The sequence below is a fragment of the Anopheles ziemanni genome, chromosome 2 (assembly GCF_943734765.1).
Source record: "Anopheles ziemanni chromosome 2, idAnoZiCoDA_A2_x.2, whole genome shotgun sequence".
NCBI classification, from domain to species: Eukaryota; Metazoa; Arthropoda; class Insecta; order Diptera; family Culicidae; genus Anopheles; species Anopheles ziemanni.
This window is the reverse complement of record NC_080705.1, coordinates 22,732,750-22,747,060: the sequence shown is the minus strand read 5'-3', so window position 1 is coordinate 22,747,060 and position 14,311 is coordinate 22,732,750. Positions and strand designations below refer to the sequence as shown.

Here is a 14,311-nt window from a genome sequence, read left to right as displayed (position 1 = left end):
GGGCGTACGGATCAAATTAATCAAACTCTTCCAAACCCCTAGCGCCGGAGGGGGACGAAGGACCACAGCCGCGGTGTGAAAGCCGTGGGATTATGGTGAAAGTTGGTGGAAGGTTGGGTAAAGGTTTCCCTCTCTTTTTACCAGATTCCAGTTTGTTGTTTCCTCGCGTCCATTCTGACTGTTCGTTTGTCGGTTGTTTTGGGCTCAAGTTTGTCCTTTTTTTATGTTTGTTGTTTTTTTTTTTCGTCAACATCTCTGGCATCAGTTTTTTTTTTCATTCGTTTGCCACTTTTCACCAGGGGTTCTTTCTTTTACGCTTCCGATCCTGGCGAAAGTGGCGTTAAAATTGCCGTTACGACACGCTCTTTTCGAGTATTGCATAGATTTCCGACGCGCGTGCGTATGTTTTTATGTACTTTTATTGTAGGACGGTGTTACCGTTTTAAATTGGGCCAATAAAAGCTCATTACGAATCATTCATTTTAAAATGTTGCCATTTTACTACTGGTTCCGCTTCTGCAATACGAGGAGGGAACGCTGCAAAAAGGAAAGGTACATCAGCGAGTGGTGGAAGGAGAAAGTGGTGTGGAAAGTTTTGTACCAGTAAAAATCTAATAAAAATAAAAATAAAAAAGATACAGTTTGAATAGGTGGGAAACATGATATTTTGTCAATGTTACGTATGGATTTCAAAATCCAAATGGTGCATCACAATAAGACTACTTTATAATTGAACAACTTTGTATCGATATCGAGTGAAAACACGGTGTTTTAAGTTTCAAATGGTAATAAATAGGTGCAACAGCAGTTTTCGGACAGGAAACGATCTAAAAGTGGGTTTAAAACTGACCCCGTACGAAAAAAAAATTACATACGTAATGACCTTCAGGTAATGTTTGTCTTAGTTTTCAGCTTTATTTACCTTTTCACAAATATAATCGAATCCCAGTGACTAGAACTGTTTTAACAAAACAAACTTTACACAGTAATTAGGCAGTTCGGAAAGCTTACCCTATCTCATCCTACTTCATTTATCTAGTCTCACTCTATGACTCGAGCCTTCTGGTTGCCTTAGAATAAGTAAGAACTAAACAATATCTGCCTATCGCCGTTAGTTGGTGGTGAACAGTATTTATAGGTTAAAAAAATATTTATGTTTACGCAAAACAAAAAAAAAAACTACAATTATCCTACCACAACTACCTTGGTACTTTGATTTGTGTGTTTCTCTCAGTTCCGCGACGCTTAACTCTAGTGTGCTTAACATCTAGCGCAAAATGAATAGATCGGTACATCCTCGAACGGCTTTTTGGGTGGTGTATTGGCCTACCCTGCACTGGTGGTTGTTTTAAAGATCAACAGAGTCTTGAAGATAACGGAAACGAATAACGCATTCAACAGGACCGCGTCCGGCGACGTCGGTCGGCGCTCTAGCTGAGATATTCACACTGCTCGAGTCCATAGTACTGCTGCTGCTGCTGCTGCTGATGATGATGATGAGGGTGATGATTGTGCGTGCCGTCGGGCAAAACAGTTTCGTCGTAGGCCTGCGTCCAGCTACCGACCGCGGGCGCAATTTCGGTCGATTGGAAGAAGCTATTATTCCACCAGTCACCGCCGCTCGTTGACGCACCCTGGATAGGCTGTTGTAGGTCGACGGAGGAAGAAACGGTAGCGCCGCCCGACATGTGGGGAGATGTTGGTACCATTCCGTCGGGGGATGGTACCAGAGATCCGAGCGATTGTGGTAACGCGGAGTTTTCGTAGGTCGCTCCACTGGCGGTGTAGAGGTGCGAGGAGTTTGGCGAGGAGGACGCACTATAGTTTTCGTAGCCCATGCACACCCCGGCCGGAGGGGAACCACCGTACGCATCCAATTGAGCCGGCCCGGGAACGGTGGACCCTGCCGGTGGGGTTGGGGCGACTGTCTTACGCTCATTAGTCGTCGGTGACACGCAACTCGATTGACTAATAAAGAACGAATTAATACCATCGCACGCACGCAGACCGAGCTTGTTCATGTCGAGCTGCGCCAGGGTGTTATTGTTGGAGCCGCTCTGATAATCGACCTGCGGCCCGCCAGCACCGTAGTACGCAATGTCATCGAGCACACTCGAGCAGCCGCTGCTGGTGAGGCTGGCCGTGTCAGTGTCGGTGCTGCTCTCATACTTTACGCAGTCGAAGTACCGTCCCGCGCTAACATCGGCTCCGTAGTAGAGCGTCCCGTTCTGGTGTGGCTGATGGTCTCCTCCGTCCATGTCGAAAATGGAGGTCACCGGAGGACTTCCCAGCGAGTGGTGGTTGTGTTGCTGTTGGTGAGGCTGATACTTGCCACCAACTCCAGCCACCGGTCGCAACGGTTGATCCAGTTGGAAGATCTCTTCCGGGTGGATAAAGTTCGAGTTGTCGTAGAAACAGTTCTGGCTATAGTCCACGTTCTGGGGATACTGGTGGGTTTGGGATTGCTGATGCAACGGTTGCGTGGTCGAGGTTGGTGCTGCTGCATGCTGACCCGAGTTGTACGAACACCCTCCTGGTACGCTGGATCCATTAAGATACTCCATCTGGTAGCCGCCTTCGTCGAAGGAGGAATCTGGCGATTTGCCAATTTCGTTCGATGAGATCGAACTGTAGCTCGTGGTCTTTGTGATGGTGTACATCTGTTTGGTTGACTTCTTTGACTGTTTGATGCCGTTTATCTTTTGAAATAGAAGGAGATATCGAAAAGATTAGCCTAATTTCTTTGAGGTATCATATGGGCCATTTGTTGTTTTAACCTACCTTGTTCATCTTGGACTGTACCGTCCGCAGCACTCGCTCCCGACGTCCAAGTCCCAGTACGCGCCGTGTCTCTCCGGAGGACTTGGCCTCTGGACGCGGATGATCATGTACTCCTTTCGCTTGGAAGAATATCGCGTGTGGTGTGTGTCGCCAGAAGTGTGTAACCGGGTATCCACAGTGTCCCCGGCACGGGAGAATCTCCAGAATTCCTCCAATGCATGTTCTACCGAGTGAGGAAACAAATGCGATTTAGTCCACATGTCTTACGAGTTATTTCGCGGAAACCCTATACTGTTTCTCTCGATTCTTCGATAGAAAAAAAAAACTGTCGTAACCATTATCTTACCTATTGGGGCATGCTTTTCCTTGCTGCTTGCGTCGGGCCTTGTCACAGATCGCCGGCCGTAGGTGAATCTGTCCACCGTTCGGGAGCTTACAGCGTGCGGAACACACCAGAACGCCTAGGCAGCTTTTCTTCAGGATGTTCACGTTGTGATTGTTGGTGTTGCGCATTGCCCAACCGGACGAGTGTCGCTTTGCTTCCTCGCTGGTCGGCCGGTAGATCGCCCGGCAGTGGCCATCACTCCACTCGTTGAACGGCTCATAGTCCGCCTCGGTCACAATCGGTACGCTCGGATCGTTGATGTCCCAGTCGATGTTCGGCAGCTGAGCTCCTCCGACGCCGTTCGAACTGATCACATTCGATTGCCTGTGCGATAAACGAACGATACAGCCACAATCAATCATTAATCAACTTGTGCCTAAAGGCAGGAAATCCTCCTTCGATCACACTTGCACGCTTGAGACACTTATTGCATCCCGAGCAAGAGAAAAACCGAAAACAAACAACAAACAACTTACACAATCACCATTTTGATGACCTCGGCGCTCCAATGATGTCTCTATGTGAAACCCGCTGTTGTCCGTTTCGCAACACTTGGCTCCTGTAGGGGGTTTTCTTTTTTCTAGAAACCGTCGATCTCCGTGGTTTGCGAGCCAAGGGATCAATTGAATTTCGGGCCAATAATTTAATTTCGTTCCATTCGACCGTTCCCGTACATTTGCCGCTGATGGTCACATTGATTAAACGATTCGTTTGCGGACCAAAACACAACACTCAACACAGCGCGCTGTTTATCAATTAAGTTGTTTCCCTTGTTCAGGGCTGCGTCTCGACTAGTAGAAGATCTTTACGATTTTCGTCTTTTTCTGTTTCGATAAGCGCAGGGGCACATTCACGTCATGGTGTTTTTCTATTTGTTCGAAGTTGTCTTCTCATAGTCGTACTAACTGATCTGGTTCGTGGTCTTCAACACTGTTTGATCAATTAATCCGAATTAATCGTAAAACACATATTTGTTTTTCACTTTCAGTTCGATTGCGACGCACAAAGTTCACTGTTTGTATACTTCGGCTGCTGTTGTTCCCTTCCAATGACGAGCTCCCGATGTCCTTCCGGGTCGAGTGCGTAACGTGAACTGATCAGAAAACTCGTCCTCAGCCAGCCACTATGACCCAGTGCTTGTGTCCTGCTACATGTTTCGATACGATCGGTGCTCTTTCCTGCTCATAATTCTCTTGCGTTCTCTCTGCATAAATTCCCTTTCACCAAGGGAGGAAAAAGGTCCTCTCTGCAGCATATCGACAAAACAAAAACCTATTGAAATCGCTCAGCATAAAAATGCACCCCTGAGGGAATATTCTCACCGTCTTTGTTTTCTCCCAAAAGAAACAAGCTGAATAGAGCTCTCTCTTTTGAGCGGCTTTTATGTTCACGTAGCTCCGCCCCCGGACGCATTTCGACGAATGATGATGCTATGCTATGCTTCGGCTGCCAGATCCAATGATTGGATGGTGGGGTTTCCCGGGTGGAAAGCGTCTCGAAGGCGACGGTTGTTGTCGATAAAGACTGGACGGAAAATTATCCGAACCAGCACGATATGTTACGATGGTGTTGCGCACTCTGCCGTATTAATCTTCAGCTCAATGGAGGCAACGTTCCGGTCGGCAAAGAAGCTGCATTATGTGTTAATTATTGATCGACAATTGGGATGTTAGTGGTGGAATGACAAAAGTATCGTAGAAAGCAAGAGGTCATCAACAAAAAGAAAAAAAAAACACCCTTAAGAAAACCCAGCTCAAATCTTCCGCTAGAATAAGTGCGGGTGACCTTTGCAGACGGACGTCGGAGGACCTTTCCCAATCGCCCTCTACAAGACGGAGGTCATGAGGAGACCCTTCCTGCCCTGGGTGACAATTTATGCTACAATCACGGCACTCCACCACAACTATTCCTCGATTGCAACGTTCTTGCATTCGTTGGACAACCAGCAGATTTCACCCGAAGAGCAGAATACATCGCCACATCTATCGTCTAGTGATGGCCAGTCTCCTAAGGCGGCGGTATCGGGGAAATCGGGGTGTTGGGTACCAAATCATATTAAAGCCAATCCATTGCTGTCGGTTGACCAAGAGGCAGATTTCTTTCTAGCCGATCCCTTATGACCGCGACATCTTTTCCTTCCGCTTTTCTTTACGAGATTCGTTCGATCGTTCCGATGATTGAGGGCAAGGTCGGGTCCAAATTGTCGGATAAGCTCTGTGACGTTGATCAATTGCTCTATTACAGTAATTTCCACCATGGCAATCATTGTTTGTTTAGGCGTGAGGATCAATTATTTTATAAATGACTGCTTTTTTATCTAAGATTATCGATTGAACGTTATTTGCTACTAGCTTGATCCAAGCCGCGAGCCAAGATTTTAATATTTATCCTATTGTCATTAGATTTGAGGGCTCATTATTTTACTGTAGATTATTTCAGATTCTATTTAAACACTCAATTTTTATCTCAACGTACTCTGAATTCTTCAAACTTTTTCAACAATAAAGTTACATTTCCAGTGTACACCGTTGGTGTAGCGTTTTTCCCTTTTTAATATAAGATGTATCTTTAAATTTTTCTAAAATTATTTTTACGTTATATAAAGTTTTATCATACAAATAAGTATCGAACACTTTTCCTAGATACTACGTATATAATTGACTGGTTTTATAAAAAAAGACAATCACATTTTTTATTGTTTCTTGTGCAATTTTTCCCAAAGCTTGCCCATAAAACATTGTTATCACACTTCCATTGTTAAAGGGAAACACATTCCCGGATTGGTTTTCCGAAAAAGAAAACCAGTACCGATTGTACGAAAAATACCAGGTGAACCATTCTTCAAGCGATCGATACGGGGAATCCGTATCAAGAACTTCCGATAAAATGTTTGTTTGAATCACCCCAACAAAATTCGCATCCATGCCGGGATGGATGTTCCGATCAATTTCTAAATCCAGCTAATTGCTATCATCTCGGAGCAATCTGCCTTTTCGAAGGCTTCCTGGACCGCACCGTACGCTTCCTTCCAAAATTTTCCGGCCTACAGGAAGCGTCAATAGACTCAACTCCACGGAAAAGTGGCGCAAAAATGTTACCACAAATTCCCAGCCCTTAAATTAAATGTCCATGTTCCCGGCTGCCTTCCAATTGATGCAGGAGGAAAACTGTTTGTTGGTGGGACCTTATCAGCGAGTCGAAATCTGATTTAATGAACAACAATTGCGCGTTCGCTTTTGCTAGCACACAAGCTGACGTTTGCCGGCTTCAAGTGATGCTGATGAACTCTAATGTTTGAAGGGGGAAAATCTCGTTGGAAAGCTGATTTGAGGATTTTATTTTCACATTTCCTGTCCTGTTTCGGAATTCTTTAAAGCAAGTAAAGCTGCCTCTACCTATACATCCGGACATCCTCCGTTCTTTCGGTATTATCCGGAAAGTGTTGAACTTCGACGTCCCACTGTTTGGTAGGCTGCGCTTATCAGTTCCGTTTATCGATGGATGGAAAATATGATTTTTCCGGCGAACCACGGGGAAGCGGTCCTCGTTCTCTCAGTTATTTCGTTTTCCGTTCGAAAAAGCAAAGGGAAAAGTCATTCACACAGTCCGGGGCTAGAGGAAGAATGCATTTGATCGATGCAGTTTTCGGGGTTTCCGATACAAGTTGCCCGTACGCACGGCGGGAATCGATGGGAACAGGACGAAACACAGAGGCTCATCCCTCAAACACGCACGTTTGCCCAGTACCAGGCCTCAATTGGTTGTTTCCTCACTTTTCCGACAGGATTTCCTTGCCCCTCCCGTGCGCCTTCAATGGATGGATAATTTTTATCCGATTAGGAAATCTACTCCATAAAATACAATTAAGTGTGAAGGGCTTTGGTGGCGGGAACGACAATGACGACGCCGATGACGATGACGACGACATGATTTAGAAGTTCTTCAAAATTTATCTAGACACCACAGCTCATCGGTTTTCGGGAACTGTCCTTCCGGCGGAAGGAGCCAGGCTCATTCTGAGGGTTCTGTTTCCTTTTCGGTCAGAAGATAAAAGCTTAATTCCTTCACCCGAGCGCCCCTATCTCGGGGAAAGAGCGAAAGCTTGTTTTTCTTTTGTGCATCCACTTTTCCATCCAAGTCGCGTCGAATGCAGATTAGGAAGGATCCCTTTTGTATCCTTTGAACACTTGTTACCGTGCGTTTGGATGTGTGTTTTTCAATCCACAGGTGTTCGGGGGGTTCCGTGTGAGAATTTTCCGTATTTCCTTACCGTGGACAAAGTGGTTTCAATTTTGACGTGGAAACTAAATCCTTCACAGGGGTCGTTTGTTGTGTCGCGCTGAAAAGGTCTCTGTAATGTAAGAAGAAGCCAAACGAAATAAAACAAATTCGTCCTCTCCCGCCGAAGACCTCCATGCAACATCCGCGCTCGAGTATGCCAATAAAATAATGTTTATGATTGAGTACTGCAGTAATAAACGACCTTCTTTGACGCGCGCGTACTTCGTGCGAGCGGAGGATATTTTAATAACCATTAATTAATGCATCGATGCGGGTACTCTAAAGGAGTTTCCTTCGGCCCACGGTGCGCCCGGGATGGGTGGCTTCCCGTCTGCAGCGCAGGGACGTTGGCAGCGTATCAGGGTGGGCGCCGGTTGGTTGCTGTTTGGTTGCTCGACAATGTCAGGCACTTCCAATTTGTTTACTCACCCTTCTCACTTATCCATTAGCATTTCGGTGCATGAGCTGTGTGCTGAGAATAAGAAACAACTTCTCAAGAAGATTTGAAATACATCTACCAACGTTGTATACTGTTACAGCTTGTGAAGCGCCCTTTTAAGTGAAAATTAAAATGAGATCTTTTCTTAAAGAATTCTTTGTTTTCGTTCTTTTTTTAAAAGAAATCTGATGAAACCTGTTGGTGTTAATTGTTGCATTAGAAATTCTGACTAGTCGTCTAAATACTGATCCCGGGTTTTGCTTTTAAATTTTGTTTTATTCTAGAAGCGTTCGCTACCGATGGAAACATGTTTATTCTTCTACATTGCATCGCATAAAAAATGTGTATTCTTCTCCATTGCAACTTATAGCTGGTCCATTTTCCTTTTAAACAAATCACTAAAATTACTTGGTGTCTTTTCCACCACAACTTGTTTTAAACAGCTGACAAGATATTCTCATACAATATGAGGTGTTATTTCAAGAATGTAATTGCTTATGTCATTTTTACCTATTCCTGCCTACTCTGAGATCAGTTTCGAACTACGCTTCATACTATTTGGAGTTTTCAGCTTTATATTATACAACTGGTTAACCAGTTCAAGGTTTAAAAGAATCTTTATGCTATTGTATGAATTTTGTTATGCTCTTTAATACCTTTAGATTTTCAGGTCCTTAAATCTACTAAAATAAGTTTTGAATGATTAACCGTTTAAATTATTTTGTTATTGTGCAATTTGTGTATTTTCTTATGTTTCTTGAGGATAAGTTGTGTGCCTTTTCATACAAATTTTTTATGATTTTTTGAATAGTTTCGAATAATTTTCGCATTTTGTTCAAGATTGATGATTACTTTTTTACCTGCTTTAGTATATTTTATCTATTTACCGTTAGAAATTGTACGAGTACAAAGCGATCTTTTTTTAATTATCTTACTCTATCGTTGTCACCATATTTTGTATTCATGGCCATGTAGTCTTACCCCATGAGAGAAGCTTAATTCAACGGCCATTTGTGTCACCCGACGAATCAAACATGCTGAAACATTGCATTGTCAGGCAAGTTCACATCGTGCCGGAAACGCATTAACCCGCTCGGGCAGTCGCATTTTCTTCCATCGCGTCCGTGGGAGAACAATTTCCTTTGTGCTGCCTTGAAAACGCAACAAACTGCCAACCGCCGCCAACGGCACACAGGTGTGAGTGTGGGCTCTGTCCGGATGTGTTTCGTCCGCGAGGATCGGTTGGGGCCATTTCCCATCCGTTCGCGGACCGGGTGCGCTCAAACCCGACCCCATTTCCAGGTGTCCAGCCATAAATTGATTGCCTACAGTGAGTGGCTCGCTGGGACACGATTGCGACATAACTGCCGGTTTTCCGCGCCGGTGCGACGTCTTTCTTACTGTGCGCTCGCCAACCAGCATCTTTCGATGGCCGAACCGATAAGATGGGGACGCCTTGGTGGCTCAAGAACGGTTACCTTGTAGTCGGCCGTCCGTTGGAAAGCACCCGTGTCCATTCCGCTCCAAATGTAGTGCCTGCTTCTTTGCGACACTTTTTCTCATTGTGGCTGGGTTCCACGAGAGCCAGGGAAAAGATGGCCGCTCGGTGGTTCGTCTGCCTGCCTGCGGAAGCGTAACGTTCAACGACGTTGGTGTCGGCTCGTCCTGCTCCTAAAGTATGATTAATACTCGCACGTGAACCGTGTCAGTCGGTGTTCACCATGAAGACCAAGAATCTCGAAGCACCAAACCGGCGTAAAAGATCCGCTCCGAAGCCGTGGCGACGAGGCGTGTTAATTCATGATGGCCGCACTCGGGGCCTCCTTTTTTTCCCGACGCCGAACGTCAGCCGTTTGGATGGTAATTTTTCCTCCACTAGCCTGCATAACGCACGACCTCGTGAACGTCCCTTCGCCACAAACTGCCTCCAACTCGGTTTCCCGGCACACTCCGGCTAAATGATTTGATTGTTGGGCGAGTACAGGCGGGCTTCGAGCGTTCGAAACCCCCAAAAGGGATGCCGTTTAGGACGGCATTCTTCTTCAATTAATTTTCATTAAGTACGGACCCTATTTTCATAAACCAAACACGGTACCATGGAACGGAGGGAAAAAGAAACTCTTGCACTCCAACATCCACCGGAGGCTCTCTCAAAGTAGCCTCCTAAATAGGCTAAATTTTCCCGGGGACTTTCCGTCCACGCCGTGGTTTAAATAAACCAATATGTGTGCAAGGAAATTACTTGCCATGCACTCGAGTTTGATTCGCAGCGAACCGATGGGAGTTCGGTTTTCGTGGAGAGGTTGCTTAATTGAACGTAACGTTCCCGGGGAGATTCCGCCGCTTACCATACGCTTTCGATAGGGAAATCGAAACAAAATGGAGACCCAAACTCCGGGGTCAGCGCAGTGGTGAGGGATTTAAATTACAATTGTTGACGTTCAATCAGCACCATCATCAGCGTACTGGGAGCGGGAAGGAGTGAGGAGTTGTGTCGCCTGAATTCAAGTTCAAATCCATGCCAATAGGGCGATGCCTTTGTTAGTCAATTTAATCCGGTAAGGATATGATACCATCATAATTCGGTAGTAAATCACGGCGGTCGGTGAATAATTCATTTCTTCGTACTATATGTTAAATATACAAATGAAAATAAATGAATTTTGTACCGTCGTTTGGTTCAATTCATCGAAAGATGGATGGTGTTTTCACTGATCAAGTTTGTTAAATTATTAATTATTGACAAGTTGCTTCCTTCGCCATTTTGTTTGATGTATTACTAAAACCAAAATAGATTTTAATCCATTTTTATTTTTTCGGAACTGCAAAATGATTGAAAAGAAAAAGAATTGAAAATTAGTGAGACTTAGATTTTGTATTTGGTTTATTTGACTACCCATATTTAAATTATAATTAAATCAGATTTTTTTTGTTTCTAAACTGGTCGTGTTTCTTGATTTCTCCATTTCTCCAAATTATCTCCAAGAATTTAGATCACAGAAATTGGCCTTATGTTAAATTTACAATAAAGTCCTAACTGTCAAAGATTGTAGTTTCAATAGATAAATATTTAAATAGTGTTATTTTTATGAGCGAGATTTATTTAGTTTTCTACTATCGTATAATTTGAGTTGAATTTTATTGACAGCCATTTAAAATTATTTTCGTTCCAAAAAACTCAAAAGGAAAAACTATCATCGCAAAACATCAAAGCATAAAGTTGGTCACAAATTGAAACCAGAAAAATAATCGTTTGAACTAAACGGTACAATTACGAGACGGCAGAAAAAAGAGCATGATCCCATGAACCACTCTGGTGGGCATTTGTTTGCGATAACGTAATCATCGTTTATTTGTACATCTAAATTAATCTCTAATCTTTCGCCGCTCGTCTGCTCGTCGGAACCGTGTGCATGACCCGAGCGCCCGGAAAACCGGCGTTCAGCGATCTGTAACATCCGAACCGACGCTCTGGTGATGTCCCGTATGGTGGAGCGGTCGGTGCGATACTGATTCTGTTCCATATACATTTTGTATCGAGCATTAGATTAGCTAACCATGTGTCTCTTCCCCGCGACGAACCCACCGCCCCGGGAGCCTGACCTTCGTTACTCCGCTTGTCCTGAACACAGACTTAGGATTTGTTGGAGCCGTCGATGCGGTTGTGGTTCTGGCGGATAAAAAGTGTTGGGAGCTTGGGGGGGAGGTCCTTTAGGGTGGGAAAGTACTGATTGCGGTATCAGCGCCCGGGATTGTTAATGGTGTACCACGCTGTGTGTGCGGAACAAATGAATCACGACCATAACCTCACTTTATCGCACCGTCTCTCATCCTGTGTGCCCACCGAGCTGGGGTGGAATCCTGGGTGGAAATGGGAGCACTTTCTTTTATGTTGCCCTCCTACCCCCCGGCTCTAATTAGATATTTTATCAGATAAAACAATTTATCCGAGCGCCATACACTCATCGGAGCCGCTTTCAGCCGTGATCGTATGTGCTTGTGGGTGTGCCACAGTGCGTATTTGCACCGGACGTCCGTGTGCCTCCAGACGGTGTATGTGTCCATATGGTAATGTGTGGTTTCAGACTTCATCCCCGGTGCGACGATATGGTCCTTTGTGATACGCCCGTTCCGTTTGAACTTCGTCCGTGTTCCGTGTCACAAAACCCGTCCAGCGAAGAAGCGACGCCTCGGATCGTTTTGTCTCAACCAGAAATCGTTCATCCCGACCCTTCCTTTTGTGCGAAAGGCACATCGCATTCGTATCTCATTTGTTTGTCTAATTGTGTTTGAATTTAAGACCGAATCGAGATTTACAACATCCATCCAAACGTTCCGTTTCCATGCTGGGAAGAAAACATTCCCCGTTCGCAAGTTCTTCATCGGCGTCCTTGCAGATAAGAAATGGTTCTGCTCCGTACTCGTACGGTTCACCGTGCGCACACGTTCATCGTTCGATTCGGAAGGGTTTCCGGCAGGAGATGAAACGATTTTGCAAACCGTTGCTGTAAATAAAATCACTGAACTGGCAAACGTGTTCTGACGACCGATAGTTCTGTCGTATTGGTTTTGTTTGAAGATCTGATGATGGATGTTTACTCATTATTGGCATCTAGGAAGGAATTCCTGTGTAAGAACGTTGGTTGTCAAACTTTGTCGTTCAATTTGGCTTTATGTATACAGGATGTGTGTTTAATTACATCGATTTTAAATTCCGACTAACACAAGTCAGCATCTATCAACTTGATTAATATCTTTGAAATATACATATATTATTTGTTCATGTTTGATTTTTCTTTTTCTGTTTCAAATCAAATTGACTTATAATAGTTAGACCCCCGTTATCTGAGAAATTAACATAATTTAAATATTATGGCACGATCGATGTAAATATTTGCGACTTTTGTGTTAAACATAAAAAGCCGTTTTTGTATCATATCGCATCAAATGGTCTGAAGATAACGTTTTTAGATAGAAAACATTCAAAGAAAGAGCAGTAAATTGGATAGTAATCAAAATACCCAACAATAACCGGATGGAAAACCGTTAGATCATAAGAATGAAATTCCAATTTGAATCGCTGGGATCAAATGGCACTTTTCGAAGCACCTTTTGAGTAACCCTCTCTCCAACACAAAACATGACTTCATCATCAGCTCGGTGACTTCATCAAAAATAATCCTCCGCAAATTAAATCCTTTTTATCCTTTGCACACCGTTGAAACGTCGTTTGGAAAAAGGGATTTTTCTTGTTGTTACCCGATCGTGTGTCGTCACCCTTTGGGCCGGAAAGCCAAACGTAACACACCGGTCGGTTTGCCTGCTGCTGCTGTTGATGAGGTTTCACCTGCGTCCATTCCATAGGCCACGCCGTGGTGCATAGTAATAAAGCTCTCCTTTGAATGAACGCAACCCAAGCTCGACTGTTTGGGAAGGAGTGACGACGAAGGACCGTCGGAGAGGTCAACAAACATATCCTTTGGACGCATTGTGGCCGAGGGTTGATCCTGAATCAACCGCATCGGGTCGGGAGTCATCAGCAGCACTGGAACGAACGGGGAGAAAATAAAAGGATTACGATGACTCGTGGATCGTCCTTAACCGTCCGTGCACGTTACCGATCACGATGGGCAGATAAACGGCGGCCAAGCCATAGGGATCCGTTGGTTTGCGCCAACCCTTCGCCAGAGACATAATAGAAACATAAAAGGCAGATGTAAATCCTGGTGAATTAATACGTACTTAACCGCACACGCACATCGAAGGAAGATGAGCGGACAAATAGAGAAATGTATGTTATTGTCTTTGCCTTTGACTCGAGAGTCCTCCAAATCGCCCTATCGTTTCGTTGTTCCGACGTTCCGATGGTGCGGTACCGTGTGAGGTGCCGGGTTCTTGAAGGGTGCAGAGAAACGACAGGTAAAAGAAAGGCCCATGGTTAAGTCAAGAATGTTTTCTAGGATACCGTGTGTGCTTCGGCAAACTCCGAAGAAACCAAGCCAGGAAGAAGCTGACCATCTGCGCAACCGATTGCAGCGTAGCTTTTGCATAAGCCGGGACCTCGGCTGGGGTGTTTCATAAAGACTTGTTGCCGCCTGGAAGAAGGTACAGAAAAAAAAGACCGACCAACACACAGCGACGAGTTTCTTTAACACGATCCCTACCGTGTTCGCCGGCATGATTGAGCCGTCTGGATTTTAGTATTCTTGGGCAACACGGTGTAAGACGAAGACAGCTAGATAGCGTGTTAAATCTTCCCACCCGGCCAGAGGGCGCAGATGGACCAAGCAGCACGTGCCCGTGTCCGGCTGGTTGCTTAAGTGTACTGGACGATTAAAACGCTATGAGGTGCGTCATTTATTCACCCGCCTCGTTCGAGTCGAGTCTACGAATAGTTCCCTCCACGGCGTTCGTGATCGTAGCTA

General features: G+C 44.8%; 1 protein-coding gene across 1 annotated transcript; it reads right to left on the bottom strand.

Annotated features, from left to right (window-relative positions):
• Positions 1–1,430: 1,430 nt before the first annotated feature.
• Positions 1,431–3,653, bottom strand: LOC131293193 (transcription factor glial cells missing-like). The gene is made up of 4 exons (XM_058321273.1): positions 3,643–3,653; positions 3,128–3,490; positions 2,782–3,004; positions 1,431–2,699 (listed from the first exon to the last, which is right to left on the bottom strand). Exons 1-4 carry the CDS (start codon positions 3,651–3,653, stop codon positions 1,431–1,433), a joined length of 1,866 nt encoding a protein of 621 aa, XP_058177256.1.
• Between the last annotated feature and the right edge of the window lie 10,658 nt (positions 3,654–14,311).